At 37.9% G+C, this 20,126-nt stretch overlaps 1 protein-coding gene across 2 annotated transcripts in view; it reads left to right on the top strand.

Moving 5' to 3' along the window:
- The window catches only part of MAP2K6 (mitogen-activated protein kinase kinase 6), a 177,226-nt gene that overhangs the window by 128,522 nt on the left and 28,578 nt on the right, over positions 1 to 20,126 (top strand). For both annotated transcript variants that reach the window (XM_043999726.1, XM_043999725.1), the window contains exons 2-9: positions 866 to 932; positions 10,912 to 10,960; positions 12,229 to 12,342; positions 13,911 to 14,030; positions 15,667 to 15,783; positions 16,553 to 16,604; positions 18,352 to 18,479; positions 19,714 to 19,791. In XM_043999726.1, the coding sequence (XP_043855661.1) occupies positions 866 to 932; positions 10,912 to 10,960; positions 12,229 to 12,342; positions 13,911 to 14,030; positions 15,667 to 15,783; positions 16,553 to 16,604; positions 18,352 to 18,479; positions 19,714 to 19,791 (725 nt within the window). The remainder of the gene's footprint in view (positions 1 to 865; positions 933 to 10,911; positions 10,961 to 12,228; positions 12,343 to 13,910; positions 14,031 to 15,666; positions 15,784 to 16,552; positions 16,605 to 18,351; positions 18,480 to 19,713; positions 19,792 to 20,126) is intronic.

Raw genomic sequence — 20,126 nt, 5'->3', positions numbered from 1 at the left:
CCCATCTCACAGGACTGTCATGGTGGTTAAAAGAGACAATGTTTATTAAACATCTTGTCAATTTCAAAGTTCTGTATAATTTTCAGTTTATTATTATGACTTGACCACTTTACACAGGTACACATCCAGAATTCCTCACAACCATAAGAGAACATAGAGGTACTTCCAAGCATTTTGTTCAACCTATTCATTTTGTAAAGAAGGGAACTGAGGCCCAGATAAGTAAAGTAAAATGCCCAAGGTCACATAAATTTTAAGTAGGTGAGCTAGGATTTGAACCTACTTTTTCTGACACAGAATCCAATGTTCTACAAAACACTGAAAATTAAGGTTTTTTTTAAACTTGCCTGTTCTACCTGTCTATAGCAGCTGCAAGAGGAGGACAAAGCTAACAATTGAATTAGACTAACATTAAGTAAGAGTCTGTCTTGTATGGAACACTGTGGTAGGCACCAGGGGAGGATTTAAGCCTAGATAAGATGTGCTTCATGTACTCATAGGGTATATGGTGTAGTTGGGGGTGGGGTCGGGAAAGGGATAGTAAATATAACAGCTAAAATACAAAAGAACACACAATGAGCTATGTACCACATCAGGTCTATGAGAAAGGGAAAGGTGGCCATGAGCCGTGCATTGCAGAGGGAGAAAGGATCAGGAAAGGCTTCCTGAAGGGAATATTTGGTTTTTGCTTTGACAGATGAGTTCAATAGGTGGAATAGTGGAAGGGTGGTGCCCCTCTACCTTGGGAGTTAGAAGGTCAAAGCAGTTTTCATGGAAGTGCTGTCCTTCTATTTCCTCTACCTACTTTTGCCCCTGTTGTTCTGATTTACCTGTCTTAACTTTTCCCCTCATTTCTTCTCCATAGGCAGGAAGCGGAACCCTGGGCTGAAGATTCCAAAAGAAGCATTCGAACAACCTCAGACCAGTTCAGCGTAAGTTTTCAGAATCCTGTTGCTCATGGGTCACAAGCTCCTAGAGACCACTGGATAATCTGTTGTTGTTGTTTTGTCCTTCATTTTCAAAGAGGACCGCGACATAAGGAGGTGATGGCATGATTTGCACGGAATTGGATTTAAGTGAGGCAGGGCTTTGCAAAGTCACCAGCCTCACTCTCTCCTCCAGAGCCATTTGGGTCCAGTGGCAAGATATACATCAGAATAACTGGAGATAGCCCTGAATGCAGTGGGAGACCTTGGTCTTTTAAATCTAAGGTCTTTCCTAGGTCTCAGCAACAAACAAATAGAAAAAGAAAGGAAGGAAGGGAGAAAGAGAGGGAGGGAGGAGGAAGGAAGGAAGGAAGGAAGGAAGGAGGGAGGGACAGAGGTGTGAGAGGGGAAGGTCCTCAGGATTTCTGGCCAAAACTTCATTGCATAATTTATGCATTTTTGGGTGACCTGCTGACACTAGGAAAGGCTACTTTTAGAAAGGTCCATTCTGGAGAGGGTGTTGGGTTCTCAATGGATTGCTTTACTATTTCAAATTCATATTATTCAATTTTGCACTCCTTTGTCAGTGCAGATTGAAAGACACTGTGAGTATATAGTACTCAAGGGCTGCTGTGACCAAAAGATTCATCCTTTGGGGAGCAAAACTGATGATGAGTCTAAACTAGGCTAGGCTGGTCCTTGGATATCAGACTTTTGAGTCTATCACCATGTCAGTAGAATCTTTTGGAGCTTGCCATAGCCTTTGAGAATCCACGTTCACCTCAATAGCATGATGTGGCACTGGAGGAGAAATTTAGAGAGGGATTTCTTTGAGGCAGCTAGGTGATATAGTTGGACCTGGAATCAGGAAGACATGAGTTCATATCCAACCTCAGAGGCTTACTAGTTATGTGACCCTTGGAAAGTCAGTTATTGAATTTATGCCTGCCTCAGTGTTCTCAACTGGAAAATTGGTATAATCACAGAACCTACTTCTCAGGATAGTGGTGAGGATAAAATGAAAATCTTATAGCACTCTATAAATGCCAGCTATTATAGAGTCCACTGGTTAAAGGACTGAGCCCTGCCTGAATGTCATTGGATGCTGCCAACAGGTATGGGAGGGTCTCCTTTACTTCTGCATACCTGTCTGCCTAGTTTCCCATACTCCTTCATAGAATTAGATTATTTCTCCCTACTCCCTTCCCTGGAGGTGGGGGAAGGTACTATGAAACCTTTAAGTCAAGTAAGAGGTTATTAGTTTTTCCTTTATATCCTACTCATGGACATCCCTTTACAGTCCCCTATCTACATGTCCCAGGATATACCAATGCATCTAGGTAGAATTCAGTATGTTTCAGGGTAAAGAACATTTGGCTGGAAGTCAGTGGACATGGGCACTAGTGTTGGCTTTGTCACTGATTAGCTGGGTGACCCCATTCCGGATCACAATTTCCTCATTACTAAAATAATAGTTTTGCCTAAATGTCCAACAATAGGGGAATGGTTAAAGAAATTATGGTACACTAATGCAATAAAACGCTATAATGCAATTAAAACTGACAAAAATGAAGAATACAAAGAAATCTAGAAAAATATTTATGACATGATTTAAGGTGAAAAAAGCAGCTGGAAGGATGGATGGCACATTAACTGCAAACATAGGAGGAAAAGTAAATAAGAATGAATGGACAAACAATTTTGATGGGTACTTGGAGTGACTGATACAGCATTGTGAGACTTTATGATTGAAATTAATTAGTTTTAAAAGTCAATACTAACTGAGCAAGTTTTGTGGTTTGTACTGATATTTAATGTTAAATTTTTTAATGCATCTATAACAAAATCATAGGGTTGAACCATAAGTATCACTAGGGTTTCCTGCAACTCTAGAAGGTTTTTTTCCTTTTAGAATATATGTATAGTAGGGAGATTCATTGCATATATTCACCAATCAGTTTACTTGGTCATAAAGTCCTTGAAATTAAAGTTGAGTTCCTTAAGATTCCTATTCTAACCCTCTGCAGTTTCAAGCTTTTATCTCCTCTCCCACTCTACCATGTGGCCAGTTTTCCAAGATGACAGGTTAATTTCCACATGCCTTTTCTACTTAGTATTTTGACACCATACACAGAAACAAATATCCTGACACCTTCTCCTCCTCTTCATAATTTTTTTCCTCTGAATACTGTGTGTTTGGGCACATTCCCTAGAGTTATGAATGTCAACCAGCTCTTGCTGATTTGGATTTCCAAGCCATCCCCTAATGTGGTATGAATGGGTCATTCTTTTGCATGATGGATAAATGGATAGATAGGAAAACTTTGGCAAACTGAGAAAGCAATTGATTAATGACTGAGGAAGATGCAGGACTCCTGACTTGTGTGTCTTAGAATAGGGAACTTTTATTGAACATAAGAATACCCATGCTCAATTCAATTCAGCAGTCATTTATTAATTATTATGCTCAAGATATTTTGCTAAGTGCTAGGAATACAAAGCCAAAGCCAAGATGTTCCTGCCTCTGAGAAATTACATTCTATTGGAAATAGGGTGGGAAAGATATACCATGTACACAGACAAATATTATACAAGAGAAAATGATGGGAGGGAAGGAGAGAATGGATTGTTCTGTTCTTGGAATATTTGGGAAACTGTAAACTAGTTTTAAGTTTTGGGGGCAATTCAAGTCAAATCCACAAACATATATTAAATGCCTACTCTGTATATGAAGGCCTGTGCTAAATGCTGGGGATACAAAAAAAAAAAAAAGGCAAAAACCGCATTGGTTGTTAAGGCTCTCATAGCTTAATGGGGAAGACAACATGTAAATAGCCATATATAAACAAGCGATATACAGGATAAATTGGAGATAATCTTAGAGGGAAGACACTAATGTTAAGGGGGATTGAGGAAAGCTTCTAGTAAACCATAGTAACCAGGAAGCAGAGATTAGGAGGGAGAGTTTTCCAGGAATTTTGATCAACTTGATGGGTACAGAGACCTGAAGACAAGTGAGCTAATTAATATCATTAGAAGTATACAGAATTAGGTTAGGAGTCAGGTAACCAAATTTTATTCTCAATTCTGTTCCTAACTGTATAACTTCAGGGATGTTTCATTTATAGAAATTAAAGAAATGTTTATCGAACACTTAATTATGTAAGGGCATTATGCTAGGTGTTGAGGGAAATGGAGAAATGAATAAAATAAGCCTAACCCTCAAACTTACCATCTAGTAAAGGGAGATTTTTCTTTTTGGTGGGGGAGGGGGAGAATTTGGACCTGAGTTCCCAATGTGCCAACTCCTTTCATCAATGCAGATCAGCAGCTTATCTCTAATTTGTCTTATGAAGTTTTTTATGAGTCTTATGAGGTTGCTTGATTCAATGAGAGATTATTTGTTTTATGTATAGATTGCCATTATATGTCAGAGGTCAGGCTTGAACCCAGTGTCTCCCTAACTCTAAAGCTAGACTAAAGGACCAAATAACAGAAAACTACAATTTTCTGCCCCAATTTCTCTCTATAAAATAACAGAACATTTTTTTTATTAGGTAAAGGTTTTGGACATTAATGTAGTCACATAGACTTCATTAGATTTTGAAGCTGTAAAGGTTAGAGATTGTTTAGTTCAACTATATTTTCCACATGAAACTGAAGGCTAGAGAAGTTAAGCAGCTCTTCCAAAATTACACAGTTCTTTAATTCCCAGACAATCTAGTTCTCTTGCCAGGTCTGTATTCCTTCTTTTTGAAAGTGCTTTGTGCTTTTAGAAAGGGAAGATCATTGTAATGTTGTTTTTGTTAATCATGTGATTAAAAATAATTGTCTTTACTTTAAACCTCATTATAGTTTGTTTGTTTTTTGTGGGGCAATGAGGGTCAAGTGACTTGCCCAGGGTCACACAGCTAGTAAGTGTCAAGTGTCTGAGGCCGGATTTGAACTCAGGTACTCCTGAATCCATGGCCGGTGCTTTATCCACTGCACCACCTAGCTGCCCCCTAAACCTCATTATAGTTAATGCAATTGACCAAATAAACTTTCAAGGTAAAGAATGACCTATTGCATCTTAGAAATGTAAGCCACGGGGAGGTGAGGTGGCGCAGTGGATAAAGCACCGGCCCTGGATTCAGGAGTACCTGAGTTCAAATCCGGCCTCAGACACTTGACACTTACAAGCTGTGTGATCCTGGGCAAGTCACTTAACCCCCATTGCCCCGCAAAAAAAAAAAAAAAAAAAAAAAAAAAAAAGAAATGTAAGCCACACAGCAAAATCCCCTAAATTTCAAATTATATGTAAATGCCATTGCTAATTCTGTTACAAACCTGTCCGTGTGTACAGAGCAAACACATGCACATTTTTAAGGTAATAATGGGGGGTAGTGAAGATCACTTTCATTTTCTTTATAAATAGAAATATTAACCTTCGGATTGGGGATTTGAGGTTAAGAGAAAGATAGTCATTGTTATCTCAGATTTAGTTTTTATTTCTTCCTATTTTCAGATCCTAACTATTAGTAATATTTAATAAAGGTTTAATATTTAACAACCTTCCATTTGTTTCTTTAAAAATAGTCATTAAGAATAGGAGTTAAGCAGATTGGGATAAGGAAAATCTATCATCTTTGAGTAAGATATTGCAGAATAATCTATGAAAATGTGTGTAGTCTTTCTTTCCTTGGCAAGAACCACAGGAAATTTGTGTGTGTGTGTGTATGTGTGTGTGTGTGTGTGTTCTCTTCCAGAAGGACCAGAAAAATATACCTCTGGGTCCCATCCCAATCTGGAGGTACAGGATTCCATTTATCATTATCTTTTGCCTGTTGCTGCCTATTCTATGTTGTTTGATCCTATCAATAATGCCCCCACTTTTTTTTTTTTTGCAATTTATTATTTTTACTAGGATTGTTTCTGATTTTATTTGCACAGGGAGCCCACAAATGAGGAAATTCCCTCTATCAACACAAGATGACACCTTTTCTTGCAACTTAGAGTCCCAGAGTGTTTCCTGAGGGTACTGAGGGATTAAGTAACTTTGTCCAGGGTCACACAACCAGTACGTGTCAGAGGAGGTACTTGATTCTAGGTCTTCCTGGCTTTGAGCAAGTATTCTATTATATCACAGTATGCGCATACTGATGTGTAATTATGTATATTTTGTTTAGACCTGGTAGGGAAAATCTATCCATTGATGCAGATCTGCATGTGGTTTGTAACTTAAAGAACCAGAAGGTTGTTTGGGGCACTGAGAGTAGTTTGCCTACTGACCGGTCACATAATGTGTGACCAAAGTATATGTATATATCAGAGATAGTACTTGATCCCAGGTCTTTATGACTCCAAAGACATACTCTCTATCCACTATGCCATGATACCTCTCCTCTTATACTTTTTGTAAATAGTTACAAGGTCTCTAATTAGGTGTAGGGTACAGTACAGAAACATCATTCCCTTAGACCAATAGGGTCAAGATAAGTACCTTTTAGTCAGTGGAAAAGGGCTTGAAGCAGGGAGTGGAGATCATATTTTACCCATTGTAGAAAAATCGAGAAACTAGCAGTTGTTTTTCAGCCTAGGGAAACTTGTTGGATGACAGGTACTCAATACATAGAATACTCCCTCCCCCAGGTCATAAGACCTGGGTTCAAATCCTGATTGTTGTGCTGCTTACTGCCTGTGTGACCTTGTCTAGTCACTTAACATCTCCAACGGTCACTTTTCTCATCTGTAAATTGAGAAGGTTGAACCAAATGATCTCCACTTCTAGAGTTTATAATCCTAATTGCCTTTCGATTTGACTTGAGGCAGCAAGCTACAGAGATGCAAAAAAGCACTGTTCTGAAAATCAGGAAGCCAACATTCTAAACCAATTTTGGCTGTGCACCATTTCTTTTTTTTTTAATAGAATTTTATTTTCCAAAATATATGTAAAAACAAAATTTTAACATCAATTTTTAAAAAATTTTGTGTTCCAAATTCTCTTCCCCCCCTCCCCCCACCCACAAGAACTCAAGCAATTCAAAATAAGTTATACATGAGTAGTCATGGAAAAATTCCCATATTAGCTAGTTGTGAGAGAAAACAGTCAAAAAACCCCCAAACTTCAGATTAAGAAATTGTCAAAGAGGAAAAGAAAAAAAATTTAAATGTGTTTCCATCTGTTTTCAGATACTATCAGTTGTTTCTCTGCAGATGGGCTGCAATCTTCCTAAGTCCTTCAGGGTTATATTGGATCATTGCCTTGCTGAAAATAACCACATGCTTCCCAGCAGATCATCCCCCACTATTGCTGTTATTTTGTATACAGTACATTTCACTCTGCTTCAGTTCATGTAGGTCTTTCCAGGTTTTTCTGATAGTATCCTGTTCATCATAACCTGTATATAGTACCTTAAGCTTAACAGAGAATTTTCTTCATAAAAGCCCAGCAAAGTAGGTACCATATGTTTTGCCATTATAACCAATCATCATAACTATTTCCCTCCATCCCACTCCCTTCCCATGACATTTACTCTGTCTTCTTTTTACCTATTCCTCCTCAGAAGTGTTTTACTTCTATCTTCTCCCTCACTCTGCACTCCCTTTTTTCACCCTTCCTTCCTTATCTTCTTCCCCTTCTATTTTCCTGCAGGGTTAAATAGATTGCTCCTCCCAAGTGGGTATGAAATCTATCCCCTCCATGAGCCCACTCCAATGAGATCAGGGTCCCTGAGCTAATTCTTGGTTCTAAATTGTTCTTCCTCCCTCCCTCCTCAACCCTTCCTATGAGATCAAGCAATTCAATATGTCATACTGGTGCAGTAATGCAGAACATCTTCATCTTCCTTGGAAGTGTTTTGCTTTTTATTGCTCTCTCTCCCAATCTGCCCTTTCCTCCTTTCCCTCTTTCCCCCTCCCCTTTTCTCCCTCCCCTCCCGACCCTCAGGGCAAAAATATATTACTATACCTACTTGAGTATGCATGTTAGTCCTTCTTTGAGCCAATTCTGATGATATTAAGGTTCACTCACTCCCCAACTCCTTCCCCCTCTTCTACTCTCTTCCATAAGCTTTTTCCTTGTTTCCTTCATGTGAACTACCTCTCCCCAGACCATCTCTCCCTTTCTCCCTCCCCCAGTTTATTCCTCCTACACCTCAACCCTATTTTAATGATGTCATCATGGATTAGTTAAGTGGCACAGTGGACAAAGCACCAGCCCTGGACCCAGGGGGCCCCAAGCCCAAATCCAGCCCCAGACATAAGATACCCCACCCTGTCTGCCCTACAAAGAACAAAACATAAATGCTTTACAGATATAATCCCTTCATATTCAGTTCAGCCCTGTCTTCTGTGAAATGCTTACTGAAATAGTTCTTATGATTTCAAAGTATTATCTTCCCATATAGGAATGGAAACAGTTTGATCTTTTAATATCCCTCATGAAGTCTTTTTCCTGTTTACCTTTTTATGCTTCTCCAGGGTCTTGTATTTGAAAGTCAAATTTTCTATTCAGTTCAGGTCTTTTCATCACAAATGCTTGAAAGACCTCTTTATCATTGAAATCCCATTTTTGCCTCTGAAAGATTATACACAGTTTTTCTGGGTATGTGATTTTTGACTGAAGTCCCAGTTCCTTTGCCCTCTGAAATATCATATTCCATGCCCTTTGGTCCTTTAATGTAGAGGCTGCTAGATCTTGCTTTAGCCTTATTGGAGCTCCACAGTATTTGAATTCCTTTTTTCTAGCTGCTTGCAGTATTTTCTCCTTCACCTGTGAGTTCTGGAATTTGGCTATAATATTCCTGGAAGTTTTCCTTTTGGGATCTCTTTCAGGAGGTGATCGGTGGATTCTTTCAATTTCTATTTTAGCTTCTGCTTCTAGAATATCATGGCAATTTTCCCTCATAGTCTCTTAGAGGATTGTGTCTAAGCTTTTGTTTTGGTCATGGTTTTCAAGTAGTCCAATGATTTTCAAATTATCTCTACATTGTCCTCTATTTTTTCATTCAATTGGATTTGCTTTACTGTGTCTTGGTTTCTCATAAGGTCACTAGCTTCCATTTGTTCAAACCTAATTCTTAGGCAGTTATTTTCATCAGACAGTTTTTTAATCTCCTTTTCCATTTGGCTTTTCAAACTGTTGACTTTTTTTCTCATGACTCTTCTGCATCACTCTCATTTCCCTTTCCATTCTTTCCTCCTTTTCTCTACATCTTCTTTCTACCTCTCCTACTTTCTCTTCAAAGTCCCTTTTGAGAGCTTCCATGGCCTGAGACCAGTTCATATTTTTCTTGGACACTTTGGATGTTGGAGCTTTTACCCTGTTATTATCTTCTTCTTCTGAGGTTGTACTGTGGTCTACCTTACCCCCAAAGAAGTTTTCAATGGTCTTCTGCTTTCTCTGCGTACTCATCCTGGCTTACTATTTCTTGGCTTTTAACTCCTTCTTAAAGTGTGGCTCTGCTTCCAGGACACACCGTTCAAGCTACAGTGTGGCTTGGGTGATCGTTGGCTTTCTTCTCAGCCTGCCTGGCCTTGCTTTCATTTGATTTTAAACTCTCCACTGGGGGGCGGGGGGGGGGGTGGTGGTGGTGGTGGGTGGGCTGCTTCTTGTCTACACTCCTGTTCTCAGCTTCAGAGGGTCCCAGGTGTTTGGGGTTGGGGCGGGGCAGGTTTTAATCTCACCTGGCCTGTTCTCAAGTCCAGAGATAACCTCAGGCCTATTTACTAAGAAACCAACCAGCAAAGCTTTCTGTGGTGTGGTTCTCAACTTCCAATGAGACTGCTCCCCTGCTCCGCTCCCCCACCTGGGCCTTCAGCCGCTTAGGATTTCTTCCTGGTTGCCTGCTGGGGGTGGGACAGTCGAATCCTTCCCCCCAGTCCACTGATACCCCTGCACTTACCCCACAGGCCTGCTGTTCAGCCTGACCGCGAGAAGACGCTTATGCTGCAGCTGATTTTGAGGCACTGGGGCAAATTCCTTGGGCGGGTGTCTGGTGTGTCGTCCCGACTGCTGGGTTAGGCTTTATTCGTGGCCCAGCATGGCCCCCTGAAATCTATCTATAGCTGGAGAAAACTCTCAGCCAGTATTTTTGTGTGTTTTTCTGCCCCGAGGGTTATTTTATTGCTATTTTTGGGGTGATTGTATCAGGACCCCTGTGCATTTAATGTCTTTCCTCTGCCATCTTGGGCACCATTTCTATGATCTTGGGAAAGAAACTTAACTCCTGAGCCTTAGTTTCCTCATCTATAAAATGTGAGAGTTAGATTAAACAAAGGCCAAGTTTCTTGGTCCAAAGCTTTTTTTGTAATCTTCTCTAAAGAGGAAAAAACCCAACCAGTTAAATGATTAAGCATGTTGATGTTCTTGGTAAAAGGATTAGGGCTTGTCTATCAGCTTTGATCATTCATTACTATAAGCATACATCTTATTCTTAGAAAATATTAACAGATGTATGTCTCATGAAGAATCTGGAAGTCAGTATTTTGAATAATCACAGAAATTCAGAATTAAGAGGGATGAAATCTATGGCTCTGTACTTCAACCAATACTTGAAAAAAGAATTTCATTATGCAACATACCTGGGTGGTTATCCAGCCTTTGCTTGAAGATTTCCAATTATCTGCTATTTCTGGAGGCAGCCCATTCCACTTTTGTGTAGCTGTTATACTTAAGAATTTTTTCCTTACATAAAGCTTAGATAAGCCCATTTGCCAATTTCACCCATCACTTTTATTTTTTTTCTCTGGGGTCAAACAGAACAAGCCTATTTCCTTTTGAAGAAGGGAACTTTTCAATATTTGAAAACAATTACCATGTGCCTCTTGATTCTTTTTTTCTTTAGGCTGAAGATTCCCAGTTGTTTTGACTTTCCTCATATGTCACAGACTTGAAACTCACCATTCTATTGTCTTCTTTTGTGTTATATAATGCCATGTTTCTTCTTTTTAGGAATTATGTATATTGTGAAGACTTTTAACGTTTTGTGTTCTTTTTTCATAGACCTCCTCGGGATTTAGATTCCAAGGCTTGCATCTCAATTGGAGATAAGGTGAGAGCAAGTCATGCAGTTCAGGTAATTCCTAGAACTAGGCTTTTCCACATATATACTGTCCCACTGAGAATTTCAATTCCACAAACATTTATTAAACATGAACTAGATATATACAAAGCACTGTGCTAAGTGCTGAGAATACAAAGCCAGAAACAAAACAACATATACCCTCAAGAAATTTACATTATACTATCTATACAAGTAAGTACAAAAGTCTATACAAAGTCAGAAAAAGGGTGCTAATAATTGAGGGAGTGGGGGAAGGAGGATTGAAGAGTCCTCATATAGAAGGTGGCACCTGAACCATACTTTGAAGGGAGCTAGGGTCTACAAGGTAGAGGTGGGAAGGGAATACATTTCAGATGTGGGGTACCACTTATGCAGAGGCTTGGAAGTGGGAGAATGTTGGAGCTAGTAGGTTAGTTTGACCAGAATTATTATTATTATTATTGACTGGAATTATTTTTAAGATTGTGTAATACAATGGAGGGGCAGCTAGATGGCACAGTGGATAGAGTGCCAAGCCTGAAATAAAAAAAACCTGAATTCAAATCTGGCCTCACATACTTACTAGCTGTGTGACTCTGGGCAAGTCACTTAATCCTATTTGCCTCAGTTTCTTCATCTGTAAATGAGCTGGAGAAGAAAATGGCAAAACCGCTCTGGTGTCTTTGCCAAGAAAACCCCAAATGGAGTCACAATGAATTGGACATGACTGAAAAGAACTGAACAACAGCAACAATACATTGGAGGTTGTGGCTCCTGAGGGGATTGTGTGGGGAGAGAAGTGGTGTGTGTAGAAATGTTTATACTATGCATGGTGAGGCAGAACAAAACAATTGTAGTCCTGATGGAAAATTATAGTCCTGTGTTTGAGGGGGGGGGGGAGAAAATTCCCTGGAGCAGGAGTAGCTTGAGGCATGAATATAAACTCTAGTCAGGAATATGAGATAAATTTCAAGCTTAGTCAATACAATGTGACTGAACTCTCCCTCCTTTCTCTTATTCCCCTCCTCCCTCTAGAATTAAGTAAAATTAAATCATTTTAAGTCTCTCCTAAAGTATGGTGAGCACTGTGACAGGACCTGAAATCGTCTGTTACTAAAATCTTATTTGGAGCTTCTTGCTTGAGGCTTTTCCAGCTGTTCTTTCACTATCTTAGAAAATTTCTACCCAGAAGCCTCTTCTTCAGTGCTTTTAGAAGGACAGAGGGGACTGTTCTTTTCTCCAATGTATTCATTAAAATCTATTTTTCTCTCCTCTAGAATTTTGAAGTGAAGGCTGATGACTTGGAGCCTATAGCAGAACTAGGACGAGGTGCATATGGGGTAGTAGAGAAGATGCGACACATGCCTAGTGGGCAGATTATGGCAGTGAAGGTAGAGTGAGCTTACCCAGATGTTATATATGTCTGTGCATTTATTTTTTCCATTTAACTTAATATCCACCCAATTTAGAGGGATAATTCTGCCTTGAGAATGTTTAAAACAAAGAATCTTTGACTTCTTAGAAAAATTGGCATATAATGTTTAGGAAGTGTGTCTTCAACTGTCTTTGAACTGGACTTCATCAATAATTGGCTTTGAAAAAATAAACAACAATCACATGGCAGCATCAACTCTAATATGAGAGGTAGTTTGGTGTAGTGGATAGAGCACTAGGGTCATGAAGCTCAATGACCCTGGGCAAGTTGCTTCACTTGTCCAAGCCTCAATTTCTTCATCTGTAAAATGAGAATAATAATGGTATGTTACCTCACAATTGTTGTGTGGATTAAAATTCTCATTCACAAAAAAATCCTTATTTGAATTGTATGTAAAGTATTTTATAAACCTAAATTGTGTTATTAATATTCTAAAATTTAGTACTAAGAAGAAGAAAATTTTCACATGGACATAGTATGGAAGAAAGGGAGTGTAATTTATGCAAAATTTATGCAAACAGCTATCAAGCTTTTTTAAAATATAGTTTTAAAAACCACTGGTGTTTGCATTGACAAGAAATCAAGAAAATTTGATAATAGTGCATCTAATACATAATAGCACAGAGCTGCCATAAAGAATGTTTATGGTTAGACAATCCATTCATCTTTACCCAAGTTGCTGAAAATGTCTGAGGGCCCTATCATAACAAATACTTTGATGTGCAAACTATGACTATTTTGACTAAATATTCAAGAGAATATGAAGTCTTAGTGATATTGCATTAATTAACATTTAGCTACAAACCAGTTGTTCCTGTAAGATCTCTGAAAAGCTTGGGTATTGACTTTGCTTGTTGTCATTTCTTACATGTTGTGAGAATAAATGATTCCTTACCTCACTTTTGATTCCTTGTACACATTTGTTCTCTTATATGTTCTCAATGAAAGGTGAAAAATCTGTGCTTTTCCATTAGCTTCTCAGAAGTCTGTAGTTTTTTATATCTATAAAAAATTAAGTGCTGACTGAATCCTATTCCATACTCATTACATTTATAGGCTTTTTCTTTTTTAGGGGACAAATTGGAAAGAAAAAAATATGGCCTGTTGACTTCCTAGAACCCTAATGTGGCTTAAGTCTAATTTTTCCTTGTAATTGCCTTTACAAACTTAGAAAGCAAGAACCATTAAGGAATTCTTAAAATATTTGAGGCACAATCTAAAGTTTTCCCCAGTTTTTGGAAGAATTAAAAAAAATCTTAAATAAAAATACAAATTATTTACTAATTCCTCAAAAGATATTATCAACTAGTTTTTCCATTGCAAGTTACTCAAGTATGTCAAAAGACATGGCATACCTCACTATGTCTTGAGACAATAGGAGTGGGGAGTTCTTTGCATTATCCTGGCTTTTAGAAGGCCCATCTAGAACTCATCTCTTATTTTAGAATAGGAAAACTCAAGTTCCATGCCCTGACTTTTACCAAGAAGAATAACCATGAGTTTCCTCCTTACATTTTCATTTAGCGAATCCGAGCAACTGTGAATAGCCAGGAACAGAAAAGGCTACTGATGGACCTGGATATCTCCATGAGGACAGTGGATTGCCCTTTCACAGTCACATTTTATGGTGCGCTTTTCCGGGAGGTAAGTAGTTCACCTGTTGGGAGTTTTCAAAGGATGGTGTTTACAGGGACAGATATCCACTCTGTCAGAAATTTGGTAGTATATTAAGAATGCTCATGGTCATTATCATTCTTCTTGGTAAACATGTGTTTTGAATGATTTAAAGAGTTATGTGATTATTGTGGCCAAGCCCCAAAGTTAGCTTAGATGATTGCCCCCTTTTCAATGATGAAAAGCCCTCTTCTTGGCTTGATTGGCCTTTTCTAGCTATATTGCTTAACTGTGGAGTCTGATTGATCCAGACTACCCAAATGAAACTTAAGATTCCCTTATGTTGTGATTGTTTTACAGACAGCATGAGTAGTCTATTTGAAAGTTGGAGACTTAATTTCCCTTTTTTTTGCTTTCTCCCTTTGTGTATTTTTTTTAAACCCTGAAAGGTAGAATGAAGTTCATGTGGGTTACACTATATAGTTTCATTCTTTATGTCAGTTATTTTGATTGAGAGGACATTTCTGATCTTCAGGTAACGGAAGTCAACCCTGGAGGGAATATCTCAGACTTGAATTCCAAGATGGCATTATAATGAAAATTTTAAATTGAAATTGAATGTTATAAAATGACAGAAAATAAGTTTGACCTGAGAGAAGAGATATGAAAAGATACCACACCCCTTCCCCCTCACTCATTTGCAGAGGTTGGGGGGATGGGTGGGAGAGAAATTTGTGGGTTTAAAATGTTGCACATAAAGTCAACTTTTTTTCAATGTATTGATCAATTTAATTGAATCTTTTCTCTTAAAAAACCCTTTGTTATAAGACATGGTTCTCTAAGAGGCTATATATAGAAAATAAATATAAAATTGATACCAAACTTTAGGTGGTGGTGAGAAACACTTATACCTGGTAAGGCTACAGGGGGAAATCTAGGCTATAGGAAAATAATAAGAATATTTGTATTTTCATGTATAATTATCTTTTTATTGTACTATGCTGTGGAAATACTTGTTTTATTCCATATATTACCAATAAAATAAAATAAAAACAAAATATATCAATAAAAAGTCTATGGGAAAAAAATGCAAAGCTTGGGTAACTGATACAGGTGAATGAACTCTTGCATTTTACTTTAAATAATTAAGATCTAGTCTACATTACACTAAAGGTGATCTATATATTATGTGACTTCCAACTTTGCTTCTTGTTGGTTTAGGCCTTGGAGATAATCCTACCACGTTCCAAGTCTCTAATATCCCAAGAGGTGGTACTTAGAATTGAATCTAATAGAACTTAATTAAACAAACACAAATTAAATACCTATTATGTATATAACACCATGCTAGGAATTATAGATAGACAGACAAACATGAAATAACTCTTGCCCCAAAGGATTTTAGGTTCTACAATAAATATTCTCCTGGGGATGGGGAGGATTCAACATTTTTTCAATAAGGACTGATGAAAGCAAAGAACATACAAAATGTTCTAAGAATATTAAAGGAGGTGGAGAGCACCATCAGCTGGAAGGATCAAGTAACAACATGTTTACTATCTATCCCTGGATGGATGTGAGTTGTTGCTCTTCTCTCTCTCTCTCTCTCTCTCTCTCTCTCTCTCTCTCTCTCTCTCTCTCTCTCTCTCTCTTTCTCATCTTCCAGGGTGATGTGTGGATCTGTATGGAACTCATGGATACCTCACTGGACAAGTTCTACAAACAAGTCATTGATAAGGGCCTAACGATCCCAGAGGACATCTTAGGGAAAATTGCTGTTTCTGTGAGTAGAACATTTATGTAATGAAATCCCATTGAAGGAAGAAGAGAAAAGGTAGTTCAATATTGGCCTGTTGTTTTTTCTTTCTTTTGGTTGAAGATGGTGCAGAAGATACAATTATGCTACTGGCTTTATTGACTTTGCCTAAAATAAAGTATCTCTTAGAAATGTATTTATTTGGTAAGAACACATGTTTGGCATTGTAATACCGTCTTTTCCCTTCCCTCCTTATTTCCTCTCTGTCATTTCTCTGGAAATAGAGGCATATAGGGTTTAAAAGAGAGGAGAAGGAAAATAACAGCAGGACTAGAGAGAAGACAAAAATTCTAGAGGGCAAAATCTAGACAAGAGAAAGAAATGTAGAAGTAAGTTTACTTCAACAGATGTTTCAATGTCCTCTAAGGAACTGGTTTAGGCACTGAGGATAAAAAGATAAGTATAAAAAATTTCTGGCTTCAAAAAACTTTCATTCTATTGGTAGAAAGTGGGGAGTACATGTACATTGATGAATAAATAGAGAATATATACAAAATATATACCAAGTAATTAGACTATGTGGTGGGTAGCACTAACAACTGGGAGAATCAGGAAAGTCAATCAAATCACGTCAAGCCACCAGCAATTATTAAGTGCCTACTATTTGCCAGACACTGTGTTTAGTGCTGGGCATATAAAGAAAGACAAAAACATTTTCTGCTTTCAAGGATTTCACATTCTAATGGGGGAGACTACATGCAGTGTGTAATGGATTTCTGCTGTTTCTTCTTTTCAGATTGTAAAAGCCCTAGAACATTTACACAGTAAACTTTCTGTCATTCATCGAGGTAAGTGTGTGTCCTTTTCGATGAACATTCTGTCCCAGATTATTAGCCAGTCCACGTGAGTTGTTCATGTTGGAGGTGGGATTAAATGAGATAAAGGAATGGAGGAGTTTCCCTTTGGGACTGGCTAGCAGCCTATTTAAACAACTGTTCTTTGTTTTGGACAAAAATAGAACAATAAGGGTGCACCTAAACTGCAGTGGGAAGGCTTTAGGTTAGGAATAAATGGATGCAGACAGAGAATACCAATAATTGCTTCAGGTGGTAGGAATTTCTTCCTTGGAAATCTTCAAAGACAGGGTAGAAATCCATCAGTGTACATATGGTTCTGCCAAGAAGAAAGAGATGGAACATGATGACTTTGGGAGTAACCTAAAGTCTGAGCAATCCTGGTTCCTTCATTCAGTAAGTATGGATGGATTAGACTACTGTGGTAAGGCCACTATACTAGGTGCTCTGTTAATTGAAGAAGTAGTTTTTACATTCAAGAAATTAATAGACTATTAAGGGAACCTAAGACATAAATCCAAGAAACAAATAGACAATATGTATATTAAATTGAATTGCATAAAGTAGAAGTGCTATAGAAATGGACCATCCAAGATGGTATAAAATTAGTCAAGGTAGGTCCTTTGAAAGAGGAGTTTTAACCTGGCTTTTAAAGAAAGTCATACATATGTAATGGCAGAGAGTAGCTATTAGGACATAGTAGGTAGGGAGTTTAGCAAAAGTAAAAGTATGAAGGTTAGGATGAACAAGGTAGTTTACTAGTATGATTGGAGGAGAAGTTCATTGTTAAAATGTTAAATAATGGTCCGTTTCTGTCCAAATGTGAATTCCAAGAATGGTCAGGGCATGGTTAGTGGAAAGAGCACTGATTATAGAATCAAAGAACTTGGGTTGAAATCTCACCTGTGATGTTTCTCACTTGTATGACTTTGGGCAAGTCACACAGACTTGACCACAGTTTCTTCATATGTAAAATATGAATTCTGGGTCCCTTCCAGTTTGAATATCTCCGATCATAAAATGTGGAAAATCTGAGCTTGAGATATATTTGTTACAGTGTGTGAGCTCACCACTATTCCATCTTTTATTCATAGTTTTCTGGCTTTTCAATAAATATTGAATATTTTCCCTTAATTAGATTTGGTACTAGCAACCTACAAAGTTCTGACTATTCTGATCTTATATTAAGTATTTAAAATCCTTAAAGGATTCATTCATTTAAATTCTTTCAAGCTGAGCCCAGAGATATGTATGACTTTGGATAACTCCCTCGTTTCTCTAGGTCCTAATTTCCTCCTCTAAAACTGGAGTCTTGCACTAAATGATCACTCTTATCTCTAATTGTGGTGAATGTTTGAATTCTCCAAGAGTTTATTAAGTACTTATTATTTGTCTTGAGCTATAAAGATTGTAAAGAAAATAAAGGCCCTACTTTGCTTATAATCTTATCAGGGACAAGGGGACAGGAGATGAAAGGCAAAATTGCACATACATACTAAGGGAATTCAGATAAGGTAAAGGTCAGTAGAGAGTATGATATTTCAGAGAAGGAAGTTGTGGCAGTGCTACACCAGTTGGGGTATGTGAGCTCAATGGGGATAAGAATGTATGGATTTGTGGAAGCAGGTATAGGGCAAACATTTGTGTATATGTGCTACTTTGTTTTCTGTTAGTTTTCTTTAGTGAAACTGAGACAAACCAGGACTATCAGCAGTGGGACATGGTATATTTTTTCTTTCAGATGTCAAGCCATCTAATGTGTTGATCAATACACTGGGTCAAGTGAAGATGTGTGATTTTGGTATTAGTGGTTACCTTGTGGACTCAGTGGCCAAGACTATGGATGCAGGATGCAAACCCTACATGGCTGTAAGTCTCATAGCTGGAAAATGAACTCTCAAAGAGGATGAAGAAGCTACCAAATTCTCCTAAGAAGTGGGAAATGGTCCCATCATGGGGGGAGAATTGGCTTTTGTCACCATTTACTGCTTGTTGAGGCTTGGTGAATCTGATTAATATATTCTTTTTTTTTTGGGGGGGGGGGCAATGGAGGTTAAGTGACTTGCCCAGGGTCACACAACTCGTAAGTGTCAAGTGTCTGAGGCCGGATTTGAACTCAGGAAGTCCTGAATCCAGGGCCAGTGCTTTATCCACTGCACCACCTAGCTGCCCCTGATTAATATATTCTAAAACTCTTCTCCTTCTGTTACTTTTATGTGTTTTTTAGATTTATTTTTATTTCTTTATTTACCATTTTATTGTTTTTACATTATAGTCACTTCTCAGTACTGTTCCCTATAGAATTCTCTCTTAAAACAAAGAAAAACAATTTAAAAACAAAACAAAACAGCACAGTGATGACTGCATATGAAACGATTCTCACTCATAGTCCTCTGATTTTCTGGTATGCTATGATTTTTAGTCAATATGTTAACAATAAAAAAGGTTATCAAGTTTAAGTTTATCAAGTAGTGTTAATGCAAAAGGAACAATGATGTTTTTAAATGCTAGTTTAGAATAGCAAGGCCTTGACAGTCTTCCAAGATGAGTTCTTGGAACTGTTTCCCATGCTAAGTATTGAACAGGAAGGAATGAATTTAAATGACATCATAGGGAGAAAAAAGGATTAAACATGAGACAACTTCTTGATTGGAAGGTTTAATTTCTATTATCAGTATTCTTAGGTCTTTCTTAATTTCAAAGAACTTGTTATTTATTTGCTTTCCTTAAAAATGAATTTGTGCAATATCTTGAAAAAATAGTTCATTGAGTCTTAGTTAAAAAAAGTTAAAATTCGTTTGGTTCTACATCAAGCTGTCAACTTCAGTGGGACCTGTTGAATCATTATTATCCTTTTGGAGTTTGTGTTATGAATGGATGGCTCTAGATTGATCTCTGGGATATGACACCTGAACTTGTTAAATGAGTACATCCATAAGCATTTCTTCCAGAGTTCTGGGATCATTTGAAGAAAACTGTCAAAACCTCCCACATTGAGATGTTGATACTTATAGTGAATAGTGAGCTGACTTGTCCAGTGGAGCATTTGTATGATGACCTTTCTGGCAGCAGTGATCCTTCCCACTTTTATTTTTCTTTCCAGCCTGAAAGAATAAACCCAGAACTAAACCAGAAGGGGTACAATGTGAAATCTGACATTTGGAGCCTGGGCATCACAATGGTACTGTATAATATTACTTATCTACCTGGAGGTTCAGAGGCTGAGACTGAAGTTGGTGGGTTGAGCTAGCTTTAGAACTGAAGAGCAATATTCTTGAATTTTGGTCAATTTCTTCAGACCTTTGAGGTGAGCTTAGGATACTTTTTCACGTGCGAATCATGAAGATTGATACAGAAGGCATGAGGAGAGGGAACAGGTGAATTGAATATTGAGTATAAACTATGTATACAGAGGAGGAGTTATAATCAAAGTTATAATCCAATTAATGGAAGAGCAAGAATTAGAATTCAATGACTCCTTCTTTTGGTCCTCCTCTGTAAATTGAGGGATTAGAT

The sequence above is a fragment of the Dromiciops gliroides genome, chromosome 4, assembly GCF_019393635.1.
Source record: "Dromiciops gliroides isolate mDroGli1 chromosome 4, mDroGli1.pri, whole genome shotgun sequence".
Lineage (NCBI taxonomy): Eukaryota > Metazoa > Chordata > Mammalia > Microbiotheria > Microbiotheriidae > Dromiciops > Dromiciops gliroides.
The sequence above is the reverse complement of the archived record's forward strand: the minus strand, read 5'-3'. Positions and strand labels throughout refer to the sequence as shown.